This window comes from Nycticebus coucang, chromosome 11 (assembly GCF_027406575.1).
Source record: "Nycticebus coucang isolate mNycCou1 chromosome 11, mNycCou1.pri, whole genome shotgun sequence".
NCBI classification, from domain to species: Eukaryota; Metazoa; Chordata; class Mammalia; order Primates; family Lorisidae; genus Nycticebus; species Nycticebus coucang.
In genome coordinates this window covers 48,909,201-48,929,386 of record NC_069790.1, presented here as the reverse complement: position 1 = coordinate 48,929,386, position 20,186 = coordinate 48,909,201, and the positions used below count along the sequence as shown (strand labels likewise).

General features: G+C 35.1%; 1 protein-coding gene across 6 annotated transcripts in view; it reads left to right on the top strand.

Moving 5' to 3' along the window:
- Positions 1 to 20,186, top strand: part of PHF14 (PHD finger protein 14) — a 195,480-nt gene that overhangs the window by 118,220 nt on the left and 57,074 nt on the right. For 2 of the 6 annotated variants that reach the window (XM_053609496.1, XM_053609494.1), the window contains one exon: positions 11,283 to 15,755. The exons of 2 other annotated variants lie outside the window; for them this stretch is intronic. In XM_053609496.1, the coding sequence (XP_053465471.1) occupies positions 11,283 to 11,295 (13 nt within the window). In that variant the 3' untranslated portion in view covers positions 11,296 to 15,755. Of the gene's footprint in view, positions 1 to 11,282; positions 15,756 to 16,410; positions 16,436 to 17,538; positions 19,930 to 20,186 lie in introns of those variants that run through there. 2 more of the 6 variants (XR_008383698.1, XR_008383697.1) reach the window with 2 other exon arrangements.

Here is a 20,186-nt window from a genome sequence, read left to right as displayed (position 1 = left end):
AGTGACCATCCTCTATGTGTATGTCAGAATCTCTAGTGATACTAGGGAAGTTTACCACCATAATTCCTTCAAACAGATTTTCCATGCTTTTTGCACTTACTTCTTCTCCTTCTTCAGGGATACCTATAATTTGTTCACTTCACACAGTCCCATATTTGTCTATGTGATTGCTCTGGCTTTGTTCTTTTCTCTGCCTCTTTATATAACCGGGTTAGCTCAAGAGCATTATCTTTAAGCTCTGAGATTCTTTTTTCATCTTGGTTTAATCTGTTGCTGAAACTTTCTGCTACATTTTGAAATTCTCCGAATGACTATTTCTTTAAGTACTATATACTTTTACTGATTTTGTTAGCTTCTTTAATGATCTTTTCATTTATTTCCTGAAATATTTTTTAGGATTCTTTGTTGGTTTTTAACTTTCTTTTTAATTCCATTCATCATTTTTTTTTTTTTTTTTGTAATTGCAAATGGTATTTATTGACCTTTAAGGAACTGGTGGAGGCAGAGCGCCTGGAACTGGAGCTGAGTAGGAGAAGTGGGGAGGACTGAGGTGGGAGGAGGACGTCAAGGGTGGGAGTCAAGTCTGGTGGTGGGTGGTAGGTTTAGGGAGGGGCATTCTGTCCTCCAGCATCACAACTCCGTGGGTCTACTGTGTGAGGCTTCTCTGCAATGTTGAGAATAAGTTCCTGGCCTTTGACCTCCTCAAAATTGCCTCTTAAGAGGAGGCTGTGGGGTTGGGGCTTGGTGGACTGTCACCGGGCGGCTGTATCGGTCCACTGGTATGTTCCATTGTGCAGGACCCACGGAGGTCACGTTCTGCTCCCCAGGGCGGAGTGTGAAGCAGAGCCGTAGCTCCACCCCGTAGCTCCCGGGGCTCTTGGAGCTGCAGGCTGCGGACCCGAGCGGGGCCAGCTGGGAAAGGGCCCATTCATCTTATTTGTCATCTTATTTCTGAATCCATTTATGTCATTTTAGAAGTTTCCTTATAAATGGAGGTCACTGATGTAGCTACATTGGCGTGTTGGGTGTTGATCTGTTTTCTGTTTTCATGTTGGTTTTCTTATTGTCTGAAACCTTTTCTTTTGTTGGTTTTCCTATTATCTGAAACCTTTTTTTTTTTTTTTTTCTCAATTCAGGGCTAATAGATTTGCAGGACTCCTCTTCCTTGCTGGGTGGTCTTCAGATAGTTGTAGGATACTTGAGTTGGGAGCTGGACAAGACCCTCATTATTGAGGCTAGTGTTACTGGGATTGCTCTATCCAGAGATTGCCTACTAAAGTAAATGCAGCAACTGGATAAGGTTGTCATGGATTCCTGAGTTGTACATAATTGCTCAAAGTAGATCATAGTTGCTGGCGGCTTGAGGATTGCTGGTCTCTGGTGGGGAGCTGGACTTCGGGGCAGTTCTTCCTGTCTTGTTTTGGTGGTGGAAACTGTGGAGTGGTGTCATGTGTTTCTATGTGCAGTGCTGGAGATGGTGTCTCAAATGTGGTGGAAGTTCAGAGGCAAGAGGCGGAGCCTCAGGCTCTGGTGTTAGTGCCTCAGAGCTGCCACTGGGAAGGAGCAAAAGGTGGAGCTTCAGAGTTGTGCTTCTAAGGCAGAGACTGGCGGTACAGATAGCAGTGCTGAGCTAACCTTTAGGGTGGGGCCAGGGCCAGGCATACAGGAGGCTAGTGGGCCCTGTGGGGCCAAGATGGGGTAAGCAAACACATTCTGCTTCAGGGGCACAGAGGTTCCACAGATGCCAAGTCAGGGGTATAGGTCAGGACTGGTAGCCCAGGGTCCATAGAATTCTCTACACCCCAATTAGGACCTGCCAAAACAGTTACCGAAGGCTTTCAGGTTGAGTCTGCTGAGCCCCTGCCTGAGAGTCTCACAGCTTGGACTAGGAAGGAGCCAGATGCAGAGGTCTGATCTTAACTGTAGGACGGGGTTGAAGCCAAGCAGGCAGGCAGGAGTTGGTTGCCTGCAGTGTGGAGTTGGGGCAAGCAAGTGGCAGGCCATTTTGTAGGCATACGTGCCCTGTGGATGTCAAGTCAGGCAGGCAGAGGTCAGCTCTGGTGGCCGAGGGACTACTGAGCTCTTCACACTCCACCCAGAACCTACTGAAGTGGCCATCCACAGCATCTTAGGTCAGAGCTTACTGTGCTCTGGCATGAGAGCCTTTGAGCTAGAACTGAGGAGTAACTGCAAGCAGGACCTCTATGCCAGAAGCAAGGCTGTGCAGATGGCTGGCCTATCTGACCTGAAAGGTGGGATCAGGGCCAAGCTGGCAGGAGGCACCTGGGGACAGATTGTGGAGGACAGACTCTGACAGAGCCAGCAGCACTCACCATGCTTGTTGTCTGGTACAATGGCTCTGCATGGACTCAAGGCACGTCCCCAGGTTTGAGGTGTGTAGGGGTGGTGGGAGCTGTTTTATAGTTCATTTCGCCTTGCACCAGGGACAAGCTTGGCACTCACTCTAGCACTCTGTTCTCATACCGTTCCTTTCATGTTCTCTGATGTTGGTGCAAGTATCACCTTCATCTTTTTTTATACACTGAGTGTCCTTCATTGCTTGTCTGTGATTTCATGATGCTGTTTCAAAGAAGAGCAATCTGTATGTAGGCAGATACCTATACCTTTCACTTCTTTCTTTGGAAGTGGTGTGTCGCAGCTCCTATGGCCCCTATGGCCTCGATCGCTGCAGGAAGGAACCAGGCATGAGGCGGATTAGAAGTACAAGCTTGCAGGAGGCGGCTAACCTTGATTGCAGGGTAGCCCCAAGCAACCTCCGCAGTAGCCTTTTATTGAGACAGTACAGGACAGGTGAGAGGAGTATTAGACAATGACTATGTGCCTAAGGATCACCATAGGCTGGGCTTTTTCTCCACAAGGAGCACCTATGGACAAATTGCCCAAGGTTCCACCCTCCCAGCTGCAAATCATCTTGCTCAGAGGTCACCTGGCTCTTGGCATCCTCTACAGTGGTGAGCTGGCAGGCTGCCTCTTGTCCTCCCATTTCTTCCAGGGTGCTGGAGCTGCCCTTTTGTAGAGATCTTACAAGAGGTAGTCCCATTCAATATTAATTAAACCTGATCATTGACTCTTAGAGCCTTGCAGGGGTCCTCAAACTGCGGCCCGCGGGCCACATGAGGTGGTGTGATTGTATTTGTTCCTGTTTTGTTTTTTTACTTCAAAAAAAGATACTTGCAGTGTGTATAGGAATTTGTTCATAGTTTTTTTCTTTAAACTATAGTCCGGCCCTCCAACGGTCTGAGGGACAGTGAACTGGCCCCCTGTTTAAAAAGTTTGAGGACCCCTGCAAGTTAGGGAGTAGATAGGATTTTCTTGGCCAAAATAATTTTATAAAATGTTGAAGCAAGGGCATGGTAAACTCAGAATAATTTAAAATTCTGCATGTAAATTAATAAAATAGTTAGAAGTCCCTCTCCTCACCCCCTCTCCCCCAATATGACTCTTAACCAGATTGGTAGTAGCAGTGGTTCTAAAATGCTCTGAAATAGGGCAATATCTGACTGTATCTCTCAAGGACCATGATTTCTCTTTTTACTATAGTCAGAAAATATAACACAACACTGCCAGCAAAACTAGCTTTTAGGTTTTAGACTCTAAACTTCTAATTTCCCTTGTGAGTTCCTCTTTTAACTTGTCAGTTATTTAAAATTGTGTTTTATTTCCAAAATCTTAGGGGGATTTTCCTGTATATTTCTGATAAAGATTTTTAGTTTAATTGCATTGTGATCAGAGAACATACTCCAGTCTCTCCTTCATCCCTTCGTTTGTTGTACTGACTGCTTTGTTTCTTGATGGTGGAGTCTTTCTTTCATTCTTTTCTTTCTTATATTTTATGTGCCTCATAAATTTTGATTGAATGCTGGACATTATGAGATGAACAGTAGAATATTTATGCCTGGAAAAGGATATAACCCAGTTCTTTTAAACTGCTGTTAGCGTGGAGGTGTTGAGTCAGTTTTGTTTGGAGTTGAGTTGGGCTCATATTTTCTTTTTTGCTGTGCTTATTTTCTGTGTACCACAGCCTTCAGATTTCTTTGCCTGTGTTTATGGTTGTGGTTGTAGTGAGAACCACAGAACTTTTTTTCTTAGTTGTACTCCTCTCTTAAATTTCACCTTTCTCTGTATACCTGCACTACTAGGAAACCCCACTCCACTCTCTTTTCTCGTCCTCAGCAGTATACTGCTGGCCCTTGTTACTCAACCAAAGGTTGGTTCTGAGGTTTAGGGGTCTTCCGGTGATCCTGCCCCTTTTTCCTATGGAAGCCTTATTCTGCCTTGTATCTTTGGCAAATCTTATGTAGGAGAGACTTTCTTTCCCACCCCGGTGGTAGGAGGTCTTTAAAGATACAAGTGTAGTGTCCTGGGCTCAGGACAGTCATTCCTCCAGGGGTAGGGGATTTTTCCCTCTTATCTTTTTCTCTCCACAGTGAATTCTTTGTAACTTCTGTGGCAACAGGGTGTACAGTCTTTCCTTTAATGACATTGTGTCTTTTCTTTCTTAGGGAAGAAGGGTGTTGGCAAGACTTTCTGCCTTTCCTACCATACCGCTTCCCTTCTCCATGCCTATACACCTGTGGGTGCTCTTTCTAACCTCCTACCTCGCCTAAATCTTTCTCTTAAATATCTGGTGGAGGTCTGTGTTAGTTTTCTGTGGCTACTGGAACAAATTACCACAAATTTGATGACTTAAAACAGCATAAATTTTTTCTTTTATAATTCTAGAGGACAGATCAAAATCTGTTTCAGTTGATCAAGGCTTCAGCAGGGCTTGTTCCTTCTGGGGTAGTTAGGTAAGAACCCGGTGTCCGCTTTCCTTGGCTTTTAACTTCTTCCTTGCATCACTCCAACTTCTTGCTTTCAAGAAGTTGTGACTGACTCCTACTTCTCCTTTAAAGGACATTAGTGATGACGACCTTTGCCCAGGCTTCCTGGGCAATCCAGGATAATCCCCTCGTCTTAAAATCCTTTCTTTATTTAATCATATCTGCAAAAACCAATAGCTATTAAGGTAATATATTTGCAGATTCTGAGGATTAGAACATGGATTCTTTGGGATCGTTATTTAGCCTACTGCAAGATCATTGGAAAAAAGTTTGTGAATGAATGGAAACATTCCTGGGCCAATGGCTCCCAAGGTTTCTGTACTCGCATGTTAGCTAACATTTGTTCTTTAGTAAGTCTTTAAAATTTTCAACTGAATTCTTCTTCCTTGTCTGTATGCTGTTTAGCATCTCTTCCTCTCATTCTGCCTCAGGTTAGCCAGAGCTTGTATTCCATCTCTCTTTTGTTGGGCCTTTCTTTCCTTAGATTTCAGGCCATTTGTTTTCCCTATGACTTCACTTCTCTGATGATTTCCGAAAGTTGTGATTTCGTAGTTTGACTTTTTTGCATTAGGACAGAATATCAGAATGCTACTTTTAGGCTTTTTTTTCCATGCGAGCCAGAGCAGGAGTTCAGAGAAACTTCCTACCTTTCCTGAACCAGAGGGAAACTTCTATTTTTACTGAACTAGAAGCCACCTTCAATAATCACCATCTTCAGCTTAGTAGTAAAAGTAGTAGTAGTACAAGCAGGAGTTGTAATAGTAGTTGTAGTTTTGGTAGTGATGAAGACAGTGTTAATAATAGCACTTACCATAACCATATGCCATTATTGTAATAATTTTAAGCATTTATTTAATCCTTAAACTCTAGTAAGGTGGGTATTATTTTTATTCACATTTACAAATGAGAAAACTGATACACATGGAGATTGAGTAATTTCCCTAAAGTCTCAACAGGCTGATAAATGACAGAGCAGGATTTTAATCCTGGAAGTACCTCTTTAGTATCTGCACTCTTCATTTAGGCTACGTTCCTCCTCAAAGGATAATTTGCTTTGGGGATAAGATAGGTTGTCATTCTATAGTTAAATCAGTTTCCTCTGTGAATGTTTTTTGCTGAACTAGTTGCTGATACTTTTTGAGGGTCATGGTCTCCATTTAATCCTATATCACCAGAAATAGATGGAAATTAAGATCAGCTTTTCTTAGCTTGAGTTTCCTGAGAAAATTAATCCCTAATGCTGTAAGATGCATCCATTGAATGTACTGAATAAATGTTTTTTTGACTTAAATTGTATTCAGAAGTAAAAAATCATCACTCAAATAATTTTCTATGATCTTTGTTGCTTCAGATGTGGAGCTCCTGTAATCCCCCAGAAATGGTATGCCTGTGTTATGTAAATATCAAGTATCATGAATATCTCACTTAGGGGTTTGAATAAAACCTTCTCATCTTGATGTTCTAGATTTTTACCCCATTCTTGTAACCTTTGAAAGTGAAAATTTATCTTTTTCCAGTTACTATCTAATCAAGGGATATATCTCTACTTGTATATAAAAGATCAGCTTTGAACTCTTCTTTCTGGGGACTATCTGAGGAAATCTTTACCACTGGAAATCTTAAAAAGATTCAGGGCGGCGCCTGTGGTCGGTAAGGCGCCAGCCCCGTATACCGAGGGTGGCAGGTTCAAACCCGGCCCCGGCCAAACTGCAACCAAAAAATAGCCGGGCGTTGTGGCAGGCGCCTGTAGTCCCAGCTACTTGGGAGGCTGAGGCAAGAGAATCGCTTAAGCCCAGGAGTTGGAGGTTGCTGTGAGCTGTGTGAGGCCACGGCACTCTACCGAGGGCCATAAAGTGAGACTCTGTCTCTACAAAAAAAAAAAAAAAGATTCACATCTTTATCAGAATGCTAAAATTTAAAAATATATTTCAGATAAACAGGGGTTTTCTCAATAATGCAAAGTTCATTTTGGTGCTTGTATTCTTTCTTGATACCTGACTATATTCATGAATGGGACATTTACAAGTAACTTTTAAATCAGATTAATGAGTCTGTTTAAAACATTATTTTTAAATTCAGCTATTGTATATTATTTGAATGGGAAAAATACCAGAATTGGTGGGGGGAACAATTTTCCATCATAACATTTCTTGATTCATTTACTCCCTTTTCTATTCAATGGCTTCTCAATATCCGGTCTCTTTTCTACCATGTTATTCTATCTGTCTTAGCTGCTGTGTTATTTCTTCTTGCCTTGTTTCTCTGTTTCTCACTTGTGATTATCCCTGCCTTGGATTCTACTGTTTGCCTTACTTCTCCTCATTTTTATTGCTAGGGTATAACAGGGTTCTATAGGTCTGTTATGTTTACATTTCTCTAACCTTCTGGATCTTTCTCTTGCCCAACAGTACAGCCAGAAAGTGAACTCCAATCATTGTACAAGTTCACCATTGTCCTCACTAACATCTAGAGCAGAATATGTGTTCTCCTTCTTCTTCATTCCCCATTATACCCTGCTGGTCTTTATTTCTTTTCCAAATACCATTTTTACAAGGCGGTCTTGTACATTTACCGAAAATTTTAAGGTAACAGAGCTCTTACAGCACATAACAGTATAGAATTTAAAATTAAATGCTTTGTGTCACTTTTTTAAAAAGTTATTTGGCTAACTGCACTGCCACAAAAAGTTTTCTCTTTTCACCTTAGACCTGGCTTTATAAAAAGCAATAATCAGTGATTTAAAGCGAGCTGAATATCTTTAGACTTAAAATGATGCTTCATGGTGAAGGAGCTAAGGAAATTTTGCCCCAAAATATGACTCCTTGGTATAAAGAAAATTTTGAATTGAAGGCCATTCATGATCAGGAAGCATTGAAAGAGGCCTTAGGTTTTGCCCTGATCCCTGCAATGGTACATTACAAAGAGATTAAATTCTAAGGAAAGAATAGAAAATTAAGGGATTTTGTGAATGAAACTTTACTAAAAGTGCTTTTAAAAAATGTTCTATTAGTAAAAATTGAGGAAAAGATGTTTAATTTTCAAAAAAAAGATGTTTAATTTTCTAAATATTTCTCTTTGGATAATGAAGGCAGCCTAGCTGCTACTACATTTTTCTTAGTTTGGTCTTCTGATATAATTTGAACCAAAAAAATGTCTACTTAATTATTTGTTTCTATAATTAAGTTAATTTTATGATTTTGTTAGAGATTTGGAATGTCTAACCTCATCTTTAGTATTTATTTTATTATTTGACTTTAAAGTTTACATTAAAACATCAAACCTATATGTGCCTTTTTATGATTTATAAATATTTTTTGTTATTTGTTATCAATGTTTTAATTTTTAAATTTTCTTTTTTAATAAATATGGTATAGACAAGAAATTGTATTTAAAGAAAACAGAAGCCTGAACATAGTATACATTACATAGTGAAGTGTGGTATTTCTGGGGTACTCAATTTTAGAGTAGTAAACATCATAATTTCAAGCAAATATAGCAATGAAATATTTCTCATTTCTCATTATTTTCAGTACGATTTATTTTTGTAATTTTAACTTATTTTCCATTGTAGTGTATTAATATTATTAACTTATAAAAGGAAGGATTATTTATTATATACTTAGTCATTTGGAAAGATTGATTAGCCGTAGTTCTGCTATTGGCTAGATGCACGACCTTAGATTGAACTACCTTTAAAGTCATTTTCTTATCTGTAAAAATGAAGGTATCAACTTCATTTTTTCTTAAATTTTATAACTTAATAACTTTGAGATTTCAAAACAATGTATACTTCCAAAACAAAAGAACCTGAAGTCTGTAATCTCACCATTTATCTGACACTTGAATCATTTGCTTAGAGCTCCTGCCAGGGATAAAGGTATGAACCACTTCCCTCTTGAGGGTGCTCTGACTATTGACATTTTCTCTTAAGTGAGCTAACATAGTATTCTTTAAAAATTTCAGTCCTTGGAGTCATACAAAACAAACATAATCTCAATGTCTAGTATTAGAAGCCAGCCATATTGTTTTCTGTTATTTCTTTCTTTTTTAAAGTAAGTATCCTGTTTCATTTGTTTATCTTATGACCAGGCTTTGATTTGTATTGATTTTGTATTGCTTTGGACATATGAAATAGAGGTAATATTAATGAAATGATAGGTGAAACCAATTTGAAAATTGGGTTAGATTCAAATTTTGAAGCTTGACATATTTTGATATTTAAGAATTTTTTTAAGATTTATAATTGAACCCCAGTGAAATGTTATCTTAAAGTCTTTTTAGCCTGAGAATTAAAATAATGCTAATACTAGATGCTCACTGTGTCTCAGACTATCCTCTGCATGTATTATCTCATTCACTTCTTGTAAATGAGGTAGGTATGCATGCATATGTCCATTTAGAGATGAAGTAACTGAGATGCATGGACCCTAAGCAATGCGAAATAGAAATTGTTTCAATTGTATGCTGAAATTCTATTACGTAAGTTATGTATTAAAATATAATTCTTTCCCTTTCCAGAAATAGTACTATAGTGTCTCATAAAATCTACTGGCTTTAACATTAGTTGCCAAGATTTATTGAGTGCTTATTATGTGCCAGTCATTGTGCCAGTTCTTTTCATACTTCATCTCATTCAGTGCTCACAATAACCACACAAGGTAGATGTAGATGTCGATTTTATCACTATTTTATGGGCAAATTACCAAGAAGAAGTATTTGCTCAAGTTCATAAATGGTGGAATTAGAATTTGAGTCTAGGTGATCTCCAATACGGCTCGTGCATTAATCTTTAGGCATCCTGCCTCATCACACTAAACTGCTTTAGCATATTGGGGCAAAAGAAGTAGATACCTTCTCTTGAAGGAATTCCTACTATATAAGATGCAGAATATATTGATAATTACTAGGGTGTGCTTCAGTGAAGCCCTTTGAAAATACTTTATTTCTTTTTCCCTACATTTATTTGTAAGTATGCTTACCAGTGCATATGAGATAAATACAAAGCCTAAACTTGATCTTTCATTTAAAATACTGTACAGACTTTTGTCCTGGGAAGGGTAGGCACTGCAACAAGTCACACTGTTCATCTGGCTGTAGGGGAAATTTAGAATATTAAATGAAATTTAGGATGGAGGAATATTAGTGATAGTTCTTCAGCTTTTTTGAAGTTAAACCTCAGCTTGGATTTAATTGGTGTTTAAAGCAGATTTCCACGTATATCTATATTCAGATACATATTCGAGTCAAATACAAATATCTCTTTTCAGTTGTCTGCTCCTCTCCTTTATTTGTGCATGTAATTAAGAATGAATTGCACTTCTATTACAAATGATGTGGTTGCTTCCTCTTGCATTATGTCTTTCAGTAGTGCTTAAACTGCGGACAAAGCACTTCTCAGAATAACAGATTTAGAATGTGCTCAAAGCCCTTCACTTAGAGACTAAAGCACTGAGGAAAAGCACGTGTGATCTTACTATTCGCTAGGTGAACTCAACTCTATTTCTAATATGTTGATAAATACATGTTTCTCTGAAAACTGTTTTTCATTATTATTATTTTTGGTAAAATTTTGTTTTTTCTTTCTTTTGAGATTATTCAGTTTGGCATGATAGCTCTCCTTGGTAGTGCTTTATTTGTTTGTATGCCACTTTTCACTTTCTTTTTCTCAATGGAACTTAGAAGCATTAAACACATCTCTCTCATAGTTAAATATAAGAAATGAACTTTTCTCTATGGTGTATGTTTACTTGGAATTTTTATCTCATCTACACAGATCTAAATACTTGAAAGAAATGATAAATTTTTATGTTTACTACAGTCAAAAATTTTCCTCTTAATCACTAAGCACCTAAAATTTCTCCTCTGAAAATAAAGACAAAAGGTAGCAAATAACTGCAACCAGTCTTTTTAAATGGAAAGCAATGTAAGTACAGGAGATAAGAATCATTTGAAATTTCCTCCCTGAGATTCTGTATTTGAATATAACCAGCGCTGTAACTGATTAGATGTGCTTGTTTTCAGCACAATTGCCTGCTTTCTCGAGCAATGTTAAGTGGCCATATTTGGTGAAAAAAATAACACTGCTATTTTTGAAAACATTTATTGATCACTATGTTTTCTTTTGTAAATATAAGTTCTTTATCATTTTTATATCATTTCCTTTTTTGTTTTAGGGAGATAGATTTATTTTGATAATCAAAAAGTAATAATAATACAAGAGGAGGCAACTCAATGTTCCAAATGATAAAAATAGTTCCATTTAAACCAATAAGAATCTACATGGGATCATGGCATTTAGTTTTAGGGTTCTCTTCTTTACACCAGATCATATGTTATTTGAATCTACTGTGGTATTATTAGTATGTTTCTTTAGACATAGTGCAGAGCTACTATGATCTTTCGATGTTAATATTCTTTTCTTATCACTTTACTGTGTAGATACCCTTCATGAGACCCAACTCTGCCACAGCTCATCCTCGGAGGCAATCCTGGAAACCTCTTTTATAAGTGTGATTTTAAAAATGTGGATTAACCTCTCAATAGAGTACATAAAGTAAAGGAGAACAGCTATCTTGTCCTTTTCATAAGCTTATCACTGCAAAAAGTTACTTTTGCTTGTCAGGTTTGGATAGAATGTAATTAATCAGTTTGTTACTTGGACTGACAAGGCAGTTGATTTGCCTGTGTGGATTTTTTTTCTATTTTTTTGTCTTTTTTTCTTTCTTTTTTTGTATTTTCTGCACGGATCAGAAATACTTGATATGTGCATTATTGAAAAATGCTGGATAAATGTCTTATCAGAATTGTCTTATTAAGTAATGACTTTCCTTCTTTGGCAAACGATGATATATAATGTTTGGACTTACTGAAGAGTTGTGGAAGCTCATGGGACTTAAATGCAATATGCTACTCCTTGCTATTGAACAATACAAGTAACAAACAAGAAAGACAATGCATTCCACTAGCCTGCTATTCTGTTTCAGTCAACTTAATACATATATTCATACATGAAATGCTGCACTGGGAAACAACTATAGACTCTTACATAAAACGTTATTTCTATTTATTATATTCAGTAAAAGTGAAAGACTGTGAAGCATATGACATTCTATTTTCGACTTAACTAGCCCTAGTGTGAAAGCACTATTATTAGCATGAAATTTTTACAACTTCAGATTTTAAGCTCATGAATTAAAACATATCTGTGTTGATCTCTAGATATTTTTAGTACTACCCAAATATATTTGGTCCATATTGTTTTAAAATGAACTTTTTGTGTTCTATAGTTTTCTCAACCTTAAATATGAACTTACGAAATAAGGAGGGAAATACAAAGCTTATTGACTATACAACCTGCCAGCTGAAAGATCTTCATCAACATCTGTATCTTTCCAGAGATATGCAGAATTAAAATTTGATCAAGCTTTACGGTCCAGTCTTAAGTCAACAACAGAAATATGTTGAATTTTCCATCACTCAATCTTGAACTGATTTAGAAAAGACTCTTTGCTGAAATTGAAATGTACATATACATGTAAATTATCAGTATGTATCTTGGAATTTCCTTATTTATAATGTGGTTTTGAATATCTTTTCAGGTATAGTGACATTGAAAATAGTTTAAACTTACGAATAGAATAGGCAATGTTATAGATAATTAAAAGTATTTGTAATTATAAAGTTGCTATATGCTAGTAATCTATAGTTATATTAAGGAACCATATGATTGATGGTATGTTTAATACAAGTAAAATATGTATATAATTACATATAAATAGATTATTAACTGAAAATGCTCGTAACATTGGAGAAAAAATATTAGTTATCTTTAACAAAAATTAATAGGCTTTCTTTTAAGAATAAGAAAAGACTAAAATCTCTATATAAGTATATAAGCTTAAGAAAAAAATTGGTAATTACTACTATTGCTGAACTCTACCTGATTTTAAGAAAAACGCTAGATTACAGTTTACTTAATGGAACATGCTAATTGCAGTTTACTTAATAGAATATGCTAAAAATTGGACCCTGGTTCTCTTTTAAGATATGATGAGAAATTACTAGTGGTCATTTTATTTTCAGGTTTTTGAGAAATCTTTAGGCTTTGTAGTTTTGGTGCCACTGTTAGTCAAACTGCTTTTCATCTTGGTACTAGTTAGAATAATACATTATCATCATTCCCCATCTTACAGTTTTCAGTGGTGGATATGCTATTCCATATTTGGTGCTAGTGCTAAGAATCTTTGTCTTATATTACACATATAAACTGCATAATTCATAGGATGATAGGTCCTACAAGAGTGTAGTTGAAGTATGAAACTATTGAAGGAAGTAAAATAAAGCACTTTCTCCTAGTAATATCCTAAACATTCTCATATTTTCACAGTGTAATATTAATCCTTGTCCATAATTGGTCCCCTATAAGGAGAAAATCAACATAATTAGGAAAATATGTACTGAATGATTTATGTTTCACAAAAATATATCAAAGAAAATGGTACATCAGGTAATGGTCACACAATAGGAAAAGGAAGAAACACTAAAATATCAGGAAGGAAGTTAATGTCTCCAAAATACAAAAATGACATGGTAGTAAATAGTAGTTCTCAGACTTTATCATGCATCAGAAGCACAGGAAGAATTTGTTAATACACAGATGTCCGCCCTAGTCCCCTCCTTTTCCTCCCTCTCCTCACCTTACTACCTCCCCCGTCAAGCTGCTGTTTCTAATTTCAGTAGGTCTGGGATGAAAGCTGAAAGTTTGCATTTCTAACAAGTTCCCAGGTGTTGTTAATGCTGCTGGCCATAAAGACTACACTGATAACCATTCATGTGTAGAACTCAAAAAAAAAAATCATTATGATACATTTAACATTGATTGATAAAGGAATATGGCTTTAATTGCCTCATAAGGGCCCTTAGATTTTCAAAAATTCTTGTTTCTAGATAAAAGAGTTTGCGGTGGTTTTATCTACAACACATATAATTTCTTTTTTTTTATAAATTCAATTAAACAAATGTTTGTTTTATACTTATGGGAACAGCACTATTTTATTTTAGATACAGAAAGGAATCAGAAACATAATGTGTCCACAATTCAGTAATTCTTTTGTTACAAAAAGACTTGAAGTTGGGGTTATATTTGAGTATGAAAATGAAATTTAGCCTTAACCTTTATCTAGCTTAAGTTTAGAAGTTACATTTATGCATCTCATACAAATCCTTGTCATTTATTATTGCTTGAATGTTTGTCTGATTTTACATTTATGATGTAACAATAGATTGCTAATAGTTAATAAGAAAATTCACACTCACTATCCTGTTTCCTTGTTTTTCCATCCTATCCTTAATGAAACCACTTTTTAAACAGTTACAGTCACTTATTTCACAAAGTTTACCGCTTTACTTGATTCACAATATGGCAGTATTTTATAAATATTTATTTAAAATCTATTTAAGGAATTCCATCATACTCTTCCAAGTGAAGTATTTACATAATTCTTTTTTATTTTTCAAAAATGCTTTTTGACAAATTAAACTTGTTTAAGAGACTCAACTTAGAGTTGTGTGGCATATAAAGGTGGAATTTTTTTCCTATCTGTCTAATTCATTACTTTGTAAGTTAACACAATATTATAGGTTTTTATTTCTAAGATAGTCATGCTTTGCAAATACTTCTGTATTAAAATATAGGCCTCTTTCTCATAGTACTCACTCTAAGGTTTTCTGTAGGTTTGCTGATAAGATTCACTGCTGTTCAGGTACAGAAGATGTAATGAAACTATATGCTCATGCTGGGCTTTGTAAATAAAATGAGATTGACCCCAAGCCATTACCTCATTTATCTGATTTACATTGTAAAATTAGAATCCATGTTATTAGCTAATCCATAATTAGCTAATTATGAAAAGGGAAATATAAAGTTATGTGGACGTTGAGCACAGCAGGTTATACTGCTGAAAAGTTTCCAAGGGCATGAGCAGATGGAGATCAGTTTATTAAAGAACAAAGCAGATGTGTTTCAGGTATGGAAATGTCTAATCTTCCTCTCATGCTATGAAGAGGTACTAGCCCTTATTGTGTATTTTATATGAATTGTTTTGTTTCGTGTTTTATTTTTTTGTTTCATTTTTAATCTTGAAACATAGCTGTTGCAGATGTAGCTAATTTCATTCTCTAAGTAACTGTTAAATATGGATTTGAAAGTGAACAGTTTTGCACATTTTTTCAATTAGTATACTTTTATGTATAAAGAATATTTTTCTTTCTTACTACCCATTCATTCATTATTCCCTGTGATAGAAATGTATAGTAGCATTACTGAAATAGGATCAAGTCTTTCATATTAGTCTTATTTTTGTGATACAGGATATAAAAGACATTTTCTGATTATTTTGTATAGATAATGCTCATGTAGGTGGTTTGCCCTGAAATTGTTGTAAATTATAAGGAATAAAATATTGTCTTTATTAACATTAAGTGTTATTCAAATATTGGTAGAATGCAGAATTTTATGAAAGCATTATTTTAAAAGTGAGTCAGTTTCTTGGCCAAATCTGTGTTTTTTCCATGTCTTAAGATGTTTAATGGAGGCTCAGCGCCTGTGGCTCAAGCTGCTAAGGCACCAGCCATATACATACACCTGAGCTGGCGGGCTCGAATCCAGCCCAGGCCGCCAAACAACAATGACGGCTGCAACCAAAAAATAGCTGGGTGTTGTGGTGGGCTCCTGTAGTCCCAGCTACTTGGGAGGCGGAGGCAGGAGAATCGCTTGAGCCCAGGAGTTGGTGGTTGCTCTGAGCTGTGATGCCACAGCACTCTACCCAGGGCGACAACTTGAGGCTCTGTCTCAAAAAAAAAAAAAAAAAGATGTTTAATGGAAATAATTAGCCACTATTCAATGAAAGAATTCATCAGTGCTGGTTAATAGATTTGTGTAGGTGTTTGAGCTGCTAGTGATATTTAAGTAATGTTAATATTCAAAAGTAATTTTTTGGTCTTTCTTAACAGGAAATTTTTACATAGCCATGAAAAAGTCAGAAAGTCTAGCTCATCAGTTCTGTTGACATTTGGGTTTTTTTAAGTGAATAGATGTAATGGTGTATATTTTCAGAGTCAGTTTTTTATTTTATTATGTATAGGCTTGGAAAGGATCTGCATAAAATGTTCCATTATTATAAAAAATAGTATGATTAGCAAGTATAAAAATGTACATTCCTTTTCAAGTCACAATATGGATTTTGAAGTTTAGCTTATCACCTGGCTATAAATGATTTGCCCAGCAGATGCACTTAATAGTTATAGTTAGTTTTCAAAACTATTTAATTTTATTCCTGTAATGAAATTGTCAGTTGGAAATTAAGGGAGTAAAGAAACTGACTTTTAGACTATCTCTTTGGAACACTGACTTTTAGACTGTCTCTTAGGCCTGAGAAGAAATAAATTAGCTGCTTCTTTTTTTACTTGTTTGCAAATTCTCAGTAGTCAGATAAACAACATAATTTGCTTGTTGTATGGATCATAACACATATAAAGATAAATCTTTTTTTCCCTCTTCTTTGTCTAGGGTGCTATACTTAATCATATGCTAAGTAAGTATTTTAAAAATATGTGAGAACTATGTTTACTTGGTCACTGCATTTTGTTAAATCAATGTGTAAAAGACCACTTATAAAGCTGCTTTGTTATTTACGTCTGCGTCTATTATGAATCTGATGTCTAGGAAGTTGTATTTAGTGATAATCTAAACAGATTTCCTTTTATCTTATAAATGAGAGTAATATTATCTCATTTAAAATTGTGGTTATAGATTGCCCTATAGTGTTAATGTGTACAGTGTTTAGTGATAGAGGCTTAAAGGGTACTTCTTTGAGCGTCCAGTTTGCATTTTATTTTAAAAATTCAGTGTTTCCATATAGGTTAGTTTTAGATTCTCTTTTAGTATTCTAAGACATTGCCTTCCTATTTAATAATGCGCCATTGGTGTATTATCATGGTCTGTTTTTATTACATAGACATTTGTGTTACTTAATAAAGTATATTGTGTTATATCACAATACTTTTGTGGGTCAATGACTGCTTTTGCAAATATTGTTTTAAACATTCTATTCACTATTTATTTTGATAAGTTAGATACGTCCTATTTTGTGTTCTGCAGTTATTTGTTTTCATGTATATGTAAGAAATACAGGTAGAGATGATAAACAAAATTAATCAACAACTACTTTATTACAGTTTTTTCATAGCAGATGGTTACAGACCTTTATATGAGTTTCTGACTTTTGAGTTCTTTTAAAGATCTAAATTTGCAACACATCCACAATTTGTTGAATTACAAGATTTAATAAAGATTACAAAGTAGTGTGTGTGTCCATGAAATAAGAAAGATGCCATTTGGCCATCCATATTATTATTTTATTTCTAAGGTTCCTAGGAATATCTCTTATATTTGTCTATAGTACATTCTTGTAAATTATGCTAGAATTCACTTATGTCATTCAGGATATTTTTGTTACCAGCACATACAGCTATGTGTTTTTTCAATTTTCATTATTCTAGGATAGAAACAGCCATATTTTTTCCACATGGAAATTTTAGACATCTTTACAAAGAGCTTATGTTTGTATATTTATGTGTTTCTCAACAAAACTATTGACTTCAAGATTCTTTGTTTTCTTCTCTTGGATTTTGGCAGTTCCTAAGGATATTAATTATTTCTTATGACATTTAGAGAGCTTCCATATCACTCCTAATTCTGATAAGGTAATTTTGCTTTTTCTTTGGAACCCATCCCAAATACCGTAGATTTTTTTATGTTGACTAAATCATTTTGAAAAGAATAACTGATGAAAAACTTGATCAGTAGGAATTAGATCACTTCTAAATGGTGCATATTTAGAATTATGGTCTGATAGAGCTAACATGTAGAACATTTTTTCCCCTTTTCATTAGTTCTTAAGATGAAAGCTAATTCAATGTCATACATGTAAAGAATTGAAATCAACAACAGAATGGAACTGTATCTGAAGTCAACTTGTTCCTAAAGTGTTAGCTGGAAATTCTTAGGTATACCAGTAAGAATCATTTATGTACATGAACGTGATAAATAATGAATTCACTTTTACCTTCATCATGATGTTTGCTCAAGTAATACATACACTAGAAATCGTAATTTTCAAATTATTATGGCAGAGTTATAAAGTAAATATGCAGTAGATTGTAATTTGATGTGAACTAAGAAAATATACTGTAACTCTTCACCTATCAAGAACTCCAGACTTGGCACCCGTAGCACAGTGGTTACAGTGCCAGTCACATACACCGAGTCTGGCGGGTTTGAACCCAGCCCGGGCCAGCTAAAACAACAGTGACAACTGCAACAAAAAATAGCCAGGCATTGTGGGGGACATCTGTAGTCCCAGCTACTTGGGAGACTGAGGCAAGAGAATCACTTAAGCCCAAGAGTTTGAGGTGGCTGTGAGCTGGGACGCCATGGCACTCTACCAAGGGCAACATAGTGAATAAATAAACTCCAATTATTAGTGATCTAAACTATATGATGCATTGCCCAAAAACCTAAAGTTAAGGAAAAGACTATAGTTAACAACCAAAATTGAGCCCATCTACTTAACTCAGTAATAATTCTCATTTTCATATCTTTTTTTACTGTCGATTTGCATAGCCTAAATTAAGTTTTAGTGGCCTGGTTTCTGCATCCAGACACATTGTTGGAAAAATTATGGTTAGACAACTACACTGACAAGTTTCAAGCAAGTGAGGACCTTGCAAACCTTTAAAAGTTGAATACAAGAATTCAAATAGAATAGCAGACTAATGGTACTCACTCTAAGTACAAAACACTGACAGACACACTGTTGGACACATAACAGCATATATTGTTCGTACTTATGAACCTGAAATGGCAAAGACAGTAAATTATATTCATTTCCTTGAAACAAATATGCAATTGTTTTTAAATTTGTCACAAAAAATGATTAAACTATTAGTTTTTATGTTAGAGGGAGTATGCCCTCAGCTGTCTAGAAATCTCACCCTTTTAATAAACTCAGAAATGCTTATACTTTGAAGGTTCCTGTACCTGTATATTTTATATAATTGAAATTTTGCCTGTTGAAAAGTCAATAAGATATATTGAGAAAAAAAAACATTAACTTATGTAGACATGCCATTTAGTATTCTTATATTACATTTGATGGTAGCTATATATTGTCTATTATTTTTTCTTAATGCCAGAACAATAGGTAAATTTGAACATAAAGTGCTTGTAAATATATTTCAGATTGTTTATTTGTGATACTGGCATAGTAAGTAAAGTACTATTAGACTTATTTTGTTGTATCTATTGTGGTACCTAGAATTATCATAGTAAATATGTTTTTGTTGGTCCAAAAAAGAATCTAAAAAACTTTTGGAACTGTACAGAAGCTTATTTATACGGAGAAAGTTGTAGAGGAAGAAATACATAAATTGATGGTATATTATTGTGTTTTAAATTTCTTTATAACTAAGTAACTTAGCTAAGTTGTTTAACTTTATTGAAACTCTTGATTCCCAAAATGGACTTTTGAGAGATTGGACTTTTGTAGCATGATAAGGAATTTTTACTAAAACTGTAGATTTAGAGTCCCCGTTATTGTAATGGTGCTTTAAAATCAATGGGGTGTTTTTGTGTGTCTGCTGTTTATATAAGAACAGGTCTTTCCCATTTTTTCCTAATAAAGGTTATTGAGTATTAATTTTTATTTTATTCAAGTTAGATGTGTTCTATAAATTTTTCACCTTAGTTTCTTAGTTGTAGATTTCTTGACATTTGAAATTTTAAATCAATAATAGGTAAATAGTAAAGAGAATGTAATAGGTTGAGAATATATTATTGTTTATTTCTTTTAAAGCATAAAGAAAAGAGGACTATGACCCTTTCTGTAAAGTCTATACATTTCTGGTTTTTGTTGTTAAATTTTGGTCTTGTTATTCCAACTGATGCAAAATATTTTTACAAAGCACTGAAATAATACAGATTTTTCTTCATTGTCAGCAGGATGAGATTGTCTGAAACGAAGAATGGGTATGATAGTTTTCTTAGATTTTGTATGTCATAGGTAGCAAAGACTATGAAAACATTTGTTAATAAGTTTTAAAATGTACTAGGAAATACTTTGTAAAACCAAATGCTCTGAGAGAAAGTGACAGGTAAATTTTGAGTGAATAATATTAAATTCTTGCAATGGTTTCTTACTCTGTATATTTAAGTGTTCTGTGATTTAACATGTAAAGATTATTTTTATTTGTTGTAGGTTGCGTTAGCATGCTATAAATGTTAAA